General features: G+C 36.4%; 1 protein-coding gene across 9 annotated transcripts; it reads left to right on the top strand.

Annotated features, from left to right (window-relative positions):
• The first annotated feature begins 2,515 nt into the window (after positions 1-2,515).
• On the top strand, positions 2,516-15,546 carry LOC105346025 (uncharacterized). 9 transcript variants are annotated; one of them, XM_034443232.2, is made up of 19 exons: positions 2,516-3,007; positions 5,022-5,193; positions 5,748-5,955; positions 6,947-7,084; positions 7,230-7,501; positions 7,812-8,333; positions 8,625-8,789; positions 8,893-9,046; positions 9,268-9,448; positions 9,732-9,827; positions 10,090-10,344; positions 10,834-10,961; positions 11,953-12,191; positions 12,481-12,619; positions 12,813-13,053; positions 13,357-13,477; positions 13,818-13,968; positions 14,198-14,310; positions 14,486-15,546. In XM_034443232.2, exons 2-19 carry the CDS (start codon positions 5,103-5,105, stop codon positions 15,304-15,306), a joined length of 4,035 nt encoding a protein of 1,344 aa, XP_034299123.2. In that variant the 5' UTR covers positions 2,516-3,007; positions 5,022-5,102; the 3' UTR covers positions 15,307-15,546. The 9 variants fall into 9 exon arrangements, with proteins under 9 accessions (XP_034299123.2, XP_034299122.2, XP_034299119.2 ...); XM_034443231.2 differs by having other exon boundaries at positions 2,517-3,007; positions 5,745-5,955; positions 11,953-12,188; XM_034443228.2 differs by having other exon boundaries at positions 2,517-3,007; positions 5,745-5,955.
• Positions 15,547-16,584: the final 1,038 nt, after the last annotated feature.

Raw genomic sequence — 16,584 nt, 5'->3', positions numbered from 1 at the left:
GTAAATGATCAAGATTCATGCATAAAAGTCAGTGTCGCTATATTCTGAATATTATATTTTTCATGATAACAAAAGAAAGCGCGCTATTGATTTGTTTCAGGAAATCTATACTGTAAAAAATATATACAAGCCAAAAACGAACATTGTTATCACCTCTGAAAATGTTTCGTCTTCATTGTTTTAGGAGGAGGTATCCAACGCCTTATAGTCCCTGTTATTTTGACCATTTCCCCAAATTAGAATAAAGGTATATTTTATTTTTTACTGAAAATTATTTTTTCCAATTTCTAGCTAACATGACATTTCAAGAAAGGCGGCATGCATATTCATCAGATTGATGCAAAACATGACGAAATTCCCGTTAAGTACTTTCATTCCTTTGATTATTACGAATACATGTACAATGTATTTCGATATATGGCATCTAAAATTGTTTCGTTACGCCCTGTTTAGGAAATTTGTATGTGATTTAAGACACTAACCACAAAAAACTAGCTGTATTAAAAGTGCAAGAGTATACAAAAGTATTATAATAACTTAAAAGGGGTCGGTGACCGTGTTAACAAATATGTTTATGAATTTAGATGTACATGAACTTTTTTATGTATATTCATCGACCGTGCATTATATATATTTACTGATTATCATAAGGACTACAATTTTCTATCTTACAAACTGATCTTGTAATGACAAAGATACTCATCCCTGATGTCCGGAGAAAAAGGTAAATTATTACTCCGTAACCAGTTTGAACCACACTGGCGGATTACTGAATACTAATAAATTTAATACGAAACCACAACGGCGGCCACAGGAATGTCGCTGGAACCATCAACAGATAAATTTAATATAAATTAAGCGATCCGATGTTTCATGTGGTTTCTGTATGTGTACAAGAGAACCGAGGGTCTCTGTTCTCACGTTGTAAACCAAGAGAGACAACTTGTGCAAGAAGATGTTTAACGGGATGGTGGGATTAATCAGACGGGTATGGGATCATAATGACAGATTAAACTTATTGCCAAAAGTAGCCAGCTCCCTATAGCGTTCGCCGGGGAGGATTATTATTTGCCTTTCTTTAGAGTTGTGTAATGGGGGTAAACATGGCGGGGATTAGAGGGTTCCCGCTGACTCCCCTGCTTCTAATAATGAGATGTGGGAAGCGGGTCGGTGACAAGAGGATAGCTCCCAGCCATGCATCCAGCATTGATCCTTGCTGACCTCTAATGAGGCTGTCTTGCTTTGGCTAGAGAGCATCGTGTAATCAAGTTGTAGAGGGGGAGATTAGTTTACAGTGAATTGGTCGGTAGACTTTCCCACTACACAATTACGGGTTCTGGATCAAGGTCTTCACTCAGGGCTTCGGTATACAATTAATCTACTGTTACTTAATTTTCATGAGCAAAAAATCGAAAAATTTTACGTATAATCTTTATATGGAGAATGCAGCCTAGAACGTAAATTAATTTAAGTTACTGTGGTCGATAAAGCATCTCATTCATTAATCCCTGTACTATTAGAAATATGGCTTCTTAAGCTCTAAGACTGAGCTTGGAAGGATAGAGTTTATGGAAGACGCCCGTGTCGATAAAATTACACTGTATAACATTTTCAAAAGGCTGGATCAGGATCTACAAATCAGTAAATAATATAAATAAAACGGGTGTTACAGGGAGTTATGGTACAGTATGGAAACAATTAAGTACCCATAATTACCTGAGGTGGTCGTAAAAAGCATCAAACAAAGGTAAAACCCATAACCAGCCGAGCTTAATCATGATCATGAGAAAATTTTGACCAGTCTAATACCCCCCCCCCCTTTTTTTTTCCTTTTGAATTGAATTGGATTGAACTGATTAAAGAACTTTTAGAACTTGTAAGATATCTACATTAAAAAGGAAATTGAAGGTAGAGCTTGTCTTGTAACCTTGATTGGGAGAAGAAGACTGATAGTTTATTTGCCCTTTATTAGTCATCTTTCACCTATAAATAACACGTCAAGGAAATGTACTGCAAAAATATATAAATTCATCTCTTTCTTTTTACATGCATACATGAATCAACGGAATGTAACATAACAGCAATAAAAGAGCTCGATAATGCCTGTAATAAATACCAAAAATTGTATCATACATGTATATATAATTATATATTTGTGCTAAGGTACATTGCGAATAGATTCTATTCTCAGGAAATGATATCTGAACGTAAGAGTACTAACAGTTTACATTTCATTTTGTATGTGGTGACGACATCAAATGCATTTATAAATCCATTCTTAGTCAACAGATTCTTCGATTCCCTTTCATCAATTCACAGAAATAAGATACCACCATTTAAAGTAGGCATTAAGAGAGTTCTTCAATTAAACCTGTATATGAGGTCCATTCTATATGAATTTAAATTGGAATTCGGAATTTGTGAGATTTTTATGGATAGGTAGACAGGGGCGTTATTGTTACAATTGGGTGTTTGTGATTGGGACAGAAAGATTTAAATCTGGGGTTGGAGGCCTTCCAAGCAGCCAACAAAGACCAACTTCTAGGCGGCCGCGTACTCTTCCCTTACTCTCCGTTAACCCACACACACACTCGGCTTTTATTCCTTACATTTATTTTATTTGTGTTAAAGGCTTTGATGTGGACTGGTGGGAAGTTTTGATTTCTGAAAGGAAAGTGGAAAATAAAAATTGCTGGCATTCTAGAGAACAGTGCCGCGCTATATACGAGTGGTGAATATGGCTATAGACCTGGCCCATGTCAGATAAGGTCAGAAGAGATCTATGTACATTTATTGCTGTGTTCTGAGGAATTTTATGTGAAAATTGAGGTGGGAAGATGGATTGAAGATTGCAGTCTTTGGCTGAGTAGAGAATGCGAAGGGACTTTTAAATCCCAGATGATATCTAGTGGCTTTATCTCTGTTGGAATTTATACTTGTACACAGTAGTGGGGTTTTCACAACTGTGAGCCATTGCTTTGAAGCATTTATCATCAAGATTCCTCAGGTAGGTGCACAAAGCTTTTGTAGAGTGACCTTATTGCACCGGATTAATTACTCTGATTGGGAATTAACACTGTGCCCTGGCTGTTGATGGGACCTCGTGTTTGGCCTGTGACATGTGACTGATGATACCTTACATACCTTCACAGGTGTATTCAGGTGTATTCTTTGTTGTATGATTCAGTATTGTGCGTACACCTTTTATTAAAAGTTTGATTTCAAACAAAGATTAATCACTGGGCCTCATTGTGTGTAGATCAAGTATTCAATAAACAGGTGTAAATGAAATATTAGTGGAGATTTAAATGTATGACAATATGCATACAAGTATTTAATACTGTTAATACCTCAAATAGGCTAGTTATTGTGACCAGTCAGTACAACTCGGTGGTGTGTTTGTTTGTGAGTGTTTTTATACATTCCTGAGGATTAAAGATTTTTTTACTGGGCCTGTACACTATATAACAGTGAAGTTGTGCCTTATTAATTCTGTGTGAACACAACTAGGACTATATCTTCCTCTTGACAAATTTGACACTCTTTGTTTATTTGATTAATATTAAATCACACAAAGATACAATTTATTTGTCATCGCTGCATGGCTTATAATTGTCGTGTAAAGTCCATAGGATAAATATAGCCAGTGTTGACCAGCGAGTTAGAAGGTGAGAGCCCGTCAATGTCAGAATTCGCCAGCCATCAGAGCAGTTGTCATGGCGGGGTTTTATTGTCATTATGCAGCAGGTGCTTGCTCCGATATGTATGTATCCTGGCCTCATATACATCCAAAAACGGTGTTTTACAGATTGTATTAAATGACAGTGATATGTTATCTTCAACATGAAAGCTCTCATAGTTTTTGAGGTGTCGTGATAGAGGCATTAAAGGTTGACAAGGAAAGGAAAAAAAGTTTATTTTTATTCTAAAAGGGTAAATATTGAAATGTTTAACGTCAGAGGGAAACTATGCTGTATATTGCTTTTTTGTTAATTATTTCTAAAGAAATGGTTTTCTGAGAGAGCACTCCAAATGGAGAAATCTCTTGTGTGCAAAGGCATGTTGTCAAAGCATTGCCACATTTCCCATGGTCTTGTAAGAATGTGTATGTATATAGGTTTTTATTACAGTTTGAAAAAAAGCTTTAATGCTCTTGTGTTTATTTTTGTGGGGCCTGAGTTTTAAGTCTGCAAAGATTTTTATTTGAGCTTTTTCATTATGGTTATTCACTACCATGACATGAGCTCGTTTCACATTGCACTGATGAAGGACCGTTAAGATTTCTTTTCCATTATGCAAACACGTACATTGTTTTTAAACAAACATATCAGATTAAGTAATCAGGCAGTTAACTGTGCTTAATATATGACGGTTTGTCATCAAATGGGGACAGTCAGTGTAAACACACCCACTGGTACACCCTAGTTGACAAGGCCAACGGTAAAATCAAGCGATTTTCTGATTAATACATAAGATTTGTATCATTCCTTTGTGAATAGGCATATGATAAGCTGTAACACTTAAAAGAGTCCTTACGGACTGTTTATGCCGAAAAACAAGTCTACATTTTCATTTCTCCAAGCGCCAGACTTGGTAACAGATCAATGAGGCAAGGTTTCTCAGGCCTGCACAGCACAATGGAGGGGAGGCCCTGAACACACCTGCGAGTGCACACACACAGAGAATTATCCTTATCTAGATTGCAAGAATTCGTTTTATGGCACTTTTTAACTTAAACTGACGGCTAGCAAATTAAAGTTTGGTTGCGCCAGGTAAAACCTTTATTTTTTCAATGCACATTGATCTGCAAGTGAATTTACATTGCATGTTGAAGTGTTGCAACAGAATGGGAGCCAGGCCCCAGATTGTCTCGGCACTGAGTTCACAGTCAGGGTACATACAGTGCACAACAAGCCCCCCAGCCTGACTGACATTTTAGGAGAGGGCTAGCTTGTTTTTTGAATCCATTGCCAGACTTGTTGACAGTAGATTACACAACTGTATCTTTGTTTGTGTTTCAGCCATTGTATGGATGTGTCGCTGTCGTGCTCCTCTGAGGAGATTGGGATGTCCCCCGGGATGAGGGCACTGCTAGGTCACTGATGGCTCCTGTCCTGTCTGTGTGTCTGTGGGTGGTTCTTTGTGCCACATGCATCCCCACCCCAGCACACTCGGAATGCCTCAACACCTCAGGTATGCATATCTTTATTTTGTCTCATTGAGTATTGTTAGCACAATTCTTTCAAAAAAGCAAACAGAAAATAACTTCAATCAATAAATGGTTAAAAAATACCTTTCATGATATTTTTTCCTTAGATAAGAAAAGATTGTAGAAGAGACTGCTAAATTAAGTTCAGATATTCTTTAAAGAATATATTAAGTACATGTTCAACAAATTGCAGAGAAATATTTTCATTTCCATGCATATACAACTGAGAGGGGGTGAATCAATATATCCTGTTTCAATATATATTGGTAGTTTTTAAAACACAGCTGAGGTCTCATTGATAGGAGGTGTAAACTTGTCTTGATTTATGGAGATCTGCAAACTGATCATGACCCCAGGAGGCCTATCTCCTCTTGACATATATATTTTCCTATAACCATGAACTCAAAATCAGAATGCTAATAGCATACCTGGTATTGTTTTATAAAGTTAAGATTCTGTAATTATTCATCATTTATATGATTATATATTTTTAATATACCGGTAATTATTTAAAAATTATCCTTGTGGTAAATAGCAGTTGTGCAGAAGCGGCAGTTTTACTTCAATGCCAAAACCCTGACAATCATGCTGGAAAGCAGTGGTCGGATTTCTCATGATATCACTAACAACGTCCTAAAGATTCTACTGGAGGAGGTGGTGGGCTACAGCAGAGTGGAGGTACAACAGGAGCATGGCCAATCCTACAATGCCTCACTGATCCTCAACCGTTTACAGGGCTGTTCAGAGTAAGTGTTAAACCCCCTACAACACCTCACTGATCCTTAACCATTTATAGGGCAGTACAGAGTAAGTGTTATACATCCTACAACATCTCATTGATCCTCAACCATTTACAGGGCTGTACAGAGTAAGTGTTATAACCCCTTCAACATCTCATTGATCCTCAACCATTTACAGGGCTATAAAGAGTTAGTATAATACCTCCTTCAACATCTCATTGATCCTCAACCATTTACAGGGCTGTACAGAGTAAGTGTTATAACCCCTTCAGCATCTCATCGATCCTCAACCATTTACAGGGCTGTAAAGAGTAAGTATAATACCTCCTTCAGTATCTCATTGATCCTAAACCATTTACACGGCTGTACAGAGTAAGTGTTATAATTAACCCCTTCAGTATCTCATTGATCCTCAACCATTTACAGGATTTTACAATGTAAGTGATACATACTACATACAATCCCTCACTCATCCTTAACTGTGTCTACAAGGGTGTGTTTAGTATCTCGCTGTTATTTTCCACATACAACACCTCAATCATCCTCAACTATCTACAGGATTTACAGTTATATATAACTTGTTTTACTAACAAATACAAAAAAGTGTAGGTAAAATTGGAACATGGCTTCACTTCTAATAACAGCTTAAATAAGCTGATGAAAGTATTTTCAAATAAGAAGCTACCTTTTCTTTAAGAGATTTCTGTGCATTGATATATAGCAGTTTTGTTTTGTATGGGTATACTCACAGAACTTGTTTCATTTACATGTAGGTGTATATTTGGGAATATTCTTAAGCTTGTTGCATGGTACAGAATATTTCATTCATAATATGAAGTGTATAACAGGTACTAGCTGCAATAATGTAGCCCTCTCCCGATTTTTTTTATTTTTTGGGAGAGGAATTGTAGACCTCTCCAGTAAACATCAGATATAAAAATAGGAGAGGGCTACATTATTGCAGCTAAACAGGTACATGTGTTTTGCCTTCATACAGTTGTACCAGTAGTGGGACCCATATTGTACCCAAGTCCATGGTTAACATTGAGGTCCCAGTCACCTCAAAACTAAACACATGGAAATGGACCACCCCTGGTTATGTAGTGGATTTGGGTCGTCTTGGACCGTCAGCCAGGTAAACGGTTTTATATCAAGTTTTATCTTTTCATATTTCATTAAATGTCTTTCATATAAAGACTGAGGAATTCAAAGCAAAAGGGAGATAACTCTAGTTGTTGGTACATAAAATATAATGTTCATTGTTATCAATGGTTTTGTAGGCTGGGGATTTTCATGCCGCAGTACACAGTGGAAGAATTGTGGGAACAGGAAGTGATCACTGACCACTGGAGATCATTGTTCCTGGACAGGTTTATTGAGAAATTTTCCTTTAAATCCTCGTTCTCAGCCCTGGTCAACTTAACTCTTTCTAGCGACATCAGTGACAACCCTCAACACTTTTGCGAGACGGGCTGTCATGGAGGACTGTATTATGGACCAGGCTGCAGCAATCAACACCAGAACTGTTCCGTGCTCTTTTCAACATATCCTGGTAAATATTTGTGTAAGATGTTGAATGACCATTCAAAAAACCATTCAAAAATACCTCTTAATACATATGGTGGTATTTTGTGTAAGTACATATGTATTTTCAATCATTGCGTGGTCATGGAGTTACCAAGTTACCACAGGTTTGTTTCTGTAAATATTTTATTGTGTTTAAATAATCTGAACCTCACCTTACTAAAATGGATTTATTTTTGGCATTATCAAAAGTTTAAAATGGAGAAGTGGAAATTAAACATTGAGACTTGAGCAAACTTACATAAAGTTCTGAGATCAAGCTTGTTTTATGCTTCCAGAGTATGATAGGTACATCCTGAAACCTCTGATAGAGAAGCTCAACCTTCCTCTCATAGTGGCCTGGATTGGGGAGAACTTCATTCCCTTCATTTCTGACCTTCTACAGAGACAGCAGCCGGTCCTGTTCTTTGATTTTGACCCCAGCCCTCTGACCTCCACCTACAACCTGACCAGCCTCCATCTGATAGCATGCGACCCCTCGGAAGACCCAGTCACCATAGGCTGTGAATTCAGGGAGAGGACCTACGAGAAATTTGTGTGGAACAAAATCTATGTGAACACTCCAGAGGCTGCCCATGTGATCTCAAAGCTGGGTTTTTCAGCTCACCAGTATCAGGCACTACTTCAAGCTTACTCAAAGAAGCCATATGCAGAAAAAGTGGCCTGTGATTGGTTGAAGGACAATGAGGTCATTTGGAGGTCGTGGATACCACCTAATCTATCCCATAAGCCTCGTATCTTTCTGTTGGGAATGTTTCCCCTGGAAAATGGTCTGTGGAATCAACCTGGACTTAAAGCAGGTGAGATTCTTGCTTCTCTAAAGTCATTCATGTATATTTGATGTGAAGGTTTTCCAGAATAATTGTTGACTTGATTTTGGGTATTAGTACCAGAAATTTTATTTTTGGAAAATGGTAACAGTTTAAAAAGTAAAAGTTCAATGATATAGGTTAGAAATGATATCTATAAGATAGTTAATTTAAATGACCATGCAATTTTTTATAAAACTTCCATGAAGATATCTTGCTTGATATATTCAATGCTAATTCACAGCAACTAGCTAAATGATTATTCATTCTGTTTGTAAATAGCTGCTGAGTTGGCCATTAGTAGAGTCAACCAGGATAAAGCAGTGCTTCCAAAGTACGACCTTCAGATCCTCTATATCAACAGCCAGTGTAAGGCAGACGTAGCCATGAAGGAGTTCATCAAATATGTCCAGAATGACAAAATGGGACCCATTGTTGGAGTTTTAGGTAATATATCACTGACTGTTTTTGATTTCTCTTGAAATATTGTAAAACTTGATTTAATAGATTACAAATACCGTATATGGATGTTTTGATGCCTCTTTGGTAGGCCCTGCCTGCTCTGATGAAGCAGAGCCAATAGCTTCACTCTCCAAGCATTTCAACATGTTGACAGTCAGCTATGGGGCAGACTCCTCTTCTTTGTCCGACAGAGTTACCTACCCTTATTTCTTTAGAACCATTCCACATGCAGGGCTACACAAGTAAGAAAAGAAAAGTAGAAAATGCTATCATTAATATAATAACTGAAATATTAAAAATCAATAAAAAATGTTATTTTTGTTTTACTTATATTATCTATTTTGCTATTCTCTCAATTCAAAAATACTTCATAGAAAATCAGTTAAATTGTAAAAATCATCTTTGCAATAAAGAGATGTTTAAATTGACTTTGTAATCAGTATCTTTGTCACTCGTTCTCCAGGTACATCTACCAGCAAATGTTTTCACAGATGGGTTGGGAACAGATTGGAGCTCTGGCAGAAGACACACAGGACTTTCCCGCCTACCATGTGACTTTACAGGACTACCTCAAGCTTCATGGAATCAACATGGTGGTGAAACAAAACCTCAAAGCTGTCGGCTCTCACACTGACCTCACACAGGTAATTACAGATGACATGTTTGACAAAATTTATTTTTGTTACTGTATTTTGTATATTATATTTGCTTAATGCCTTCTTCATTGTTGCATGAGCTATTATCCCGGTATATTTCATAATTTTAAAGATGATCTATTTTTTTGCATTTTGCAAACAAAAAACCCAACAGATAAATGACTGGCACGTATAATCTGTGTAGTTACATGTACATATTGAAGAAGACATTATGTAAAACATAAAAATTGTACTTAAGGACTCATATAATTTTGTTTTTGTTAAATTGAAGGTGTTTGCAGACCTGCGATCTGCCAATATAAAGATCATCATTGCCGACTTCTTTCCTTCCACGGCCAGGGTCGTCATGTGTGAAGCATACAAACAGGTAGGAACTATTTCCCTGATATTTCTTTTATTGGCCATGCAAGGAGAGAACTTTACAACAGAATTTTATTGCCCAACTTGCTTTCATAAAAAAAGAGTAAATATAAAATATTATGATGCTATATCTTTAAAAGTCTTTAAACAATAATGTTTAGGGTAAAATGAGTGAAATCTTTTACTGTTGTGATAAAGGAGTAAACAAAATAAAGATAAAAATTACCTTATAGCATTTTTATATTTATCAATTTAAATTGTTATTTCAGAGAATGACCGCCCATGAGGGGTATGTTTGGTTCCTCCCTGGGTGGTACGAGCACGATTGGTGGGATGTTGACCACCACAACAAAAAAGAGAACCGGCACGATGTGGTTCCCTGCGATACTGCGATGCTGAGATACGCTGTGGACGGACACTTCATGCTGTCGAAGGCGTTCTCAGGCTCCATCAAGTCTCTGGTGATAGGGAATCTTACTGTAGGACGATACAAACAACTGTACACCGAAAAAATCGGGCAGGAGGTAAAGGAATCGTGCAAATGATACACAATGATACACAATGATACACAAAGTGGTTTAGAGTACATATAATCTATGATACACAAAGTGGTTTAGAGGACATATAATCTATGATACACAATGTGGTCTAGAGTACATATAATCTATGATACTGACGATTCCTTATTTTTATCTAGTTCTTTATTCCATGAGTTTTTCTTTTTGTATCAGAGTATAAGGATATGAAATTGCAAGCACCAAACTTGTGATGTAATTCTTGTAGTTCAAAACTGTCAGAAAAACGAAGGCAAGATTTTAAAAAATGAGGGTTTCTTCTCGCAATTTTTATGCAGTTAATTCCACTATTTTATTTGACAATGAAATCTTTTTACTGGTGTTTTTTTACTTCAATATAATAAAATCGATTGTCTTCACTGTAAACTGAATTTTCTTTTTAATTTTCTATTGACTGCTGCTCTTAAAAAAACAAGTCTTTTTTATTTGTTCTTACAGAAAACAACACCAAGTTCCTTTGCAAGCTTTGTATATGATGCTGTGTGGGTCTACGCTTTAGCCTTGAATACTTTGTTGGAGTCCGACCCCATTGCTGTCAAACACTTGCACTCCGATGAAAACACAAGGTTGGTATAATGGTAGAAGGTGATGATACAAGAAGAGTATCAACAGTACTAGGTGCTCGTCAATGACAGCAAATTAAGCTCTCATCAATGGGGTAATACTTCAGTGTGTGTGTTGATGTGTTGAATTAGATACAAGAAAGGTCTCTCTCTTGTATAAATTAAAATATACCTTTACCTTTTCTATTATTCTTATATAAAATTGTCATTAAAGATAAGAAGTAATCAATTTCTGCCAAAGGACTATGTGCGGTATGGTCAAATATCTGCCCCCAATTTCAACCAATTTTTAAACAGTGTCGTATAAAAATCAAATCTTCACAAATCATTGTATAGAGGATGCCTATAACTTTAATCTTAATTTTAGTCATCATTGCTTGTTCGCTGTTTATCTATGACATCATCTAAATGACCTAATTCCCGCAAATTTGCAAACAAATGAAAATATTCTCATTTTTGCTCTATATTTTGCATTCGGAAGTATAGAGCGCAGGTCTGCTCAAGTGCGATTTTAACATATAGTTTTCCTCAGATAGTTATACACATTATACTAAAAAATGGTACTTGAGCAAGCCTGCGCTCGATGTTTCCCAGTCGAAAAACCATCGGAAAACACCCATATTTTGCTACAAAACAACAATTTATCAAAATAATGCAATCTTCATGACGTCATTTCTACATTATGACGTCACTGTGGTGATAACCTTTTACACCTTTATTTCCAATATGATTTTAACTATCTTTCACCTTATTTTTAAAGCTCTTTTTAAAACTTTGATTTTGGGGGCAAAAAATGCACAAAACCGCACATAGTCCTTTTGTCAAACAAAGTTTATTAATGTCAATTACAAACAGAAAAATTTTTACCTTGAGAAAAATTTTATGTGAATATACAAGTGTATGTACATAGAAAAATTGTAACCATGAGGAAAATTTTGTGAATGTACACGTGTATGTACATGTACAAACAGAAGTCAAAGAAAATTTTTTGCAGGCATTTAGTGGAAAACATAGGAAGGGTTCACTTCCCAGGGGCATCAGGAGATGTTCACTTTGAAGGCTCGGACCGCTTCAGCAGCATTGATGTGATGCAGTTCTTTCACAATGGCACCTGTGTCATCGGCTCCTACAACCCGATCACTAAGGGCAACCAGGGACAGCTAATCCTAGACAGGTCAAAAATCAAGTGGCTGACCCCCGGGGGAAAGGCTCCTAATGATGGGCAGAAAGGTGGTAAAGTTCAAAGTTTATTACTCTTTATTTATAAAGCCATTGATTTTTTTCTTCTTAACTAATTATATAAAGATATAATTTGGGACCAGGTGAATTTTAGTTTATCAGATGTGTTTTTTTTTAATTATTAATGTACAATTTTTATACACTTTATATATGTTCATTACAAATCAGAATTTATCAGAAATATTGATATTGTCAATGAAGTCTTTTGCCAAAGGGCTTCATTGGAAATTGTAAGTTGTACATTAGATTAGACCTATATTTATAGTCCTTTTTTTTGTTTCAGTGAATAAGCGTTGTGTGATTGAGAACTTCCGAAATTTCTTCGGTGTCAACTGTGAGATGGCCATTGTGATCGCTAATGTCCTTGGTTTCGCTTTTCTGTTTTTTGTGGTTCTGATTATCATATTCTTCATCAAATGCAGGTCAGACATTATACATTTCTTTATATTAATAGGTCAGGATATTTTATCAAAGTTTTCAGTTTAAGGAAATTCAAAAGGCTAAACTAGGTTAAACTAGTCACTGTTATTTGATCAAGTTTTTTTGCAACAGATTTTTCAACTCTTGACCTGTTTTTAGCAGAATTATTCGTTACCATTGCTCTCGATATTCTAGGTATGACGTGAAAATGCGCAGCACACATGACCGTATGAAAGAGTTAGGGCTGATGCCGGACTTTATCAAGTGCTTTACCCTGGACGAGTGGGAGATTCCCCGAGACAAGGTGGTGCTGAACAGGAAGCTAGGGGAGGGGGCGTTTGGCACTGTGTTTGGTGGGGAGGCCTACCAAGATAATGAACTGTGGGTGGCTGTAGCCGTCAAAACCCTCAAACCTAACTCACGCCTGGAAGAAAAGGTTTGTATGATACTGTATTTACACTTAATGTGCAGTGAATCAAAGGCTCTTCATATCATTCTTTGTTTGAAATTTTATTTTTTTAAAGCAAATCATAAATTGATGCTAAATTAGCTTTTGAATTATTTTTAAAAATGAATTGAAATAAATAGTTACCCCCCTTTAACACATTTTATGACCATTGATATACAGTTTGTAGGCAAAGTTACTCCCCTTTGAACACATTTCTTTTGGATTGTTGCTATGATTTTTACATGAACTGCACTCACACTAATTGATATCCTGTCCAACATTTCTCGTTAGATTGACTTCTTCAGTGAGGCTGATGTAATGAAGAGATTTCACCACCCTAACATCGTACAACTCCTGGGGGTGTGTACCAGAGGGGAGCCTTTCATGGCCATCATGGAGTTCCACCTGTATGGTAAGGACAGAGTTATAGAGCCACCCTATGATAACACAAGCAGTTGATTTCATAAAGTAGAATCTATCTTTGTATAGCAATCTATTAGGAGCAGATCAAAGATCTAATTTTAATTAGATTGGAAAAGGCTGCTTTTATGTGTAATATCCTCTTAGTAGCAACTGATGTTTGAAATGCAAAACCCATCAAATCCAATGCAGTGCTTCTACTTTCCATATAATGATATTTTGATAATTAATGAATTTTATGATAAATGAAAGTAAAGATCTAGGTATGTACATGTAGTTGCAATCATTTCCCAAAATTCTGAGTGTACATGTACTTATATTGATGTGTACAGGTGACCTGAAGACCTACCTGTTGTCTCGCCGTAACCTGGTCGGTCTGGAGTGTAAGGAGGCAGATGAAATCCGACCGGAGCGGCTGACCATGATGGCACTGGACATTGCCTGCGGATTACGTTATATCCACGACTTGAAATACGTACATAGGTGGGCACTCTACGTTTAATTGTTAACATGATTGCAGGTAGACTCTTAATTTTGTTAGATTGATTGTCTCTACATTCTTTGGAAGAGAACTAGACCAGAATCTGTATTTTTCACTATAATTTTATGTAAAATTTGCAAACTTATTATGATATTTTGATGCTTTGATAGCCAGTTTTAAAAGTATATTTGAAAAGTGAAACATTTTCTCATTTTTCCATGCATTTGGCAGAGATCTGGCATGCAGGAATTGTATGGTCCACTCCAGTGGTCGTGTAAAGATTGGAGATTTTGGGATGACACGTCCGATTATTGAGTCAGAATACTACAGATTTACAAAGAAAGGTAACAGCAGTAATACAAAGCAGCCAAACTGTTGCCATAAAAAAACCCCATAGAATATCCTACTATATTAATGTAGCCAGGAGATAGATGTTAAATATATATCTCTTTTGTGTAATTAAGTATACTACCCAAGTACTTACATATTAAGTGATATGCCTCTCTATTCTGCCCCTAGGTATGCTGCCAGTGAGATGGATGTCTCCTGAGAGTTTGTCGGATGGACTCTTCACAGCCAAGTCCGACATGTGGAGCTATGGAGTCCTGTTGTTTGAGATTGTGACGTTTGGTAGCTTCCCTTACCAGGGTCTGTCTAACAGTCAAGTGGTGGAGTACGTGAAGGCAGGATCCCGCCTGATGCTGCCGCGACAGTGCTCCGAGGACTTGTGTACATTTATTTACAGTTGTCTGGCCTATGAGCCATGTGACAGACCTGATGCTGGTGAAGTCATAGACCAGCTTCTGAAGCATCCAGACTTCTTGTTGCCATGTCTAGACGCCCCAACTACAAGTGTGGAGGACACGGATGATACAGAACTTCTGACCTCATCTCAACAAAACACCATCACAAAATCCCATTCTCTCAACCTTACAACATTGTTAAATAGGCTCTCCACAGCCTCTAATGATGGCAAAAGACTCAGTGGGGCCAGTCAAGGGGGGAAAGTTCAAAACAAGTATTCCATTAAAACATTTGTGCCGGCCATACTTGGACGACCCAGAAGCAATAGCATTAGCTCCCCACAACCTAGTCAGAAAAATCATGAATATTTTGAAATCCATGACGAAAGTCCCTCCAATACATTGGAAAAGCCTCATCGTCATTCTTTGGAAATCCAAAGGGAACACACACAGCTTGATCCTAGCATTTCACTGATGGACAATTATCCCACAGCAGGGGAAAGAGCAGACGCTACCAGTGATTATTTCAGCGACAATTCCAAAGAGATAGTTCAAAACTTGACGTTTGAGTTTTGTCAAACAATCACATCACTATAATTTTTTACAGTCATTACATTTGTTTTTTATTGGCCTTGCATAAGTCAATCAAACAATATGTAGTGAACACAATTTTACTGACAAGACTGTCTTCCATTTTCGCAAACATTCCCATTTAATCAGTTCCATGAATCATGATTCATAAGAACATAAAAGCTTGCCACCTTAATTTATGAAGCCTCTCTACTGTCCATTTTGAAAAAAAAAAACAAAACGGTGCTGTTATCCCGCCCCTGTAGAGGGCAGGAGTTGTCTCTAGGATCTGTGATATTTATTAACTACATTATTATCGCCGGCGGAAAAAAACTGCCACCTTACATTGTGTATGTATAAAGCATTACTATAACAACAATGCAGTGACCTTTCACCTGTAATATTTTTCATGTCAATCATTGTTTTACTTAGTATATATGTAGTTTTGAGTAACTGTATTTGTCAATATGAGTATTGACTGATTTTATTTTTACATGTATGATTTATGTACCAGCAAGCATGTTTATTATTCGTATTATGAGATAAAATTCTTTTTTCACTCAAAAACTTTGGAACAGAAATCAGTTAGCTATGCAAGACTGAATGCATCTTTTTCTAATACAATGAAATTTTTTTTACTGTGATCCTTAAATTTTATTAAAGAAAATGATATAGCCTATACGAGTTCAAAAATTTATAACCTTGATTTGAGTTTTTTATTTGACATTTAATTTTTTAATTATTTAAACACTAAAATGCTTTCTATGTGAATCATGCTGAATATGATGTGTTAGCTGGTTATGTAATTTTTTCGGCAATCGACTATACCTTTATAACCTGCATGAATCATCAGAGAAAGCATTTTCTTATTTATAATTACTCTTTCCAACAAATTAATGAATTTATTGGAAAGAGTAAGCTGAGGTAACTAATTTATTTGTCAGTGTACATTAGATAAAAGAAATATATAGCCAAATTGTCTTACATATACATGTATATGGGAATTTGAGTCTGATATCATTATGATTATTTCATGCAGTCTATAATTTTTTAAGAAATAGAGTAGAAAATACTTGGTAGATGTAAATATGAAATTGATTCATCATCATGTGTATGAATTTGGACTACTTGTACATTCAAGACCCCGTTCTTAACAAAAGAAAATCCATACAGATATAAGTAAAAGCTAACCTAAGGACCTGGTTTTAATTGGATTGTCAGAACCCAAACTCGCATAAGTATTTTTAAAAAACTCAATTATGTTAGGAAATAAAAAATTTATGCCGGGGTATCAATTTCAATACA

The sequence above is a fragment of the Magallana gigas genome, chromosome 3 (genome assembly GCF_963853765.1).
Source record: "Magallana gigas chromosome 3, xbMagGiga1.1, whole genome shotgun sequence".
In the NCBI taxonomy this organism is placed as follows: Eukaryota; Metazoa; Mollusca; class Bivalvia; order Ostreida; family Ostreidae; genus Magallana; species Magallana gigas.
Note: the sequence above shows the minus strand (reverse complement) of the source record. Positions and strands in the feature narration are given on the sequence as shown.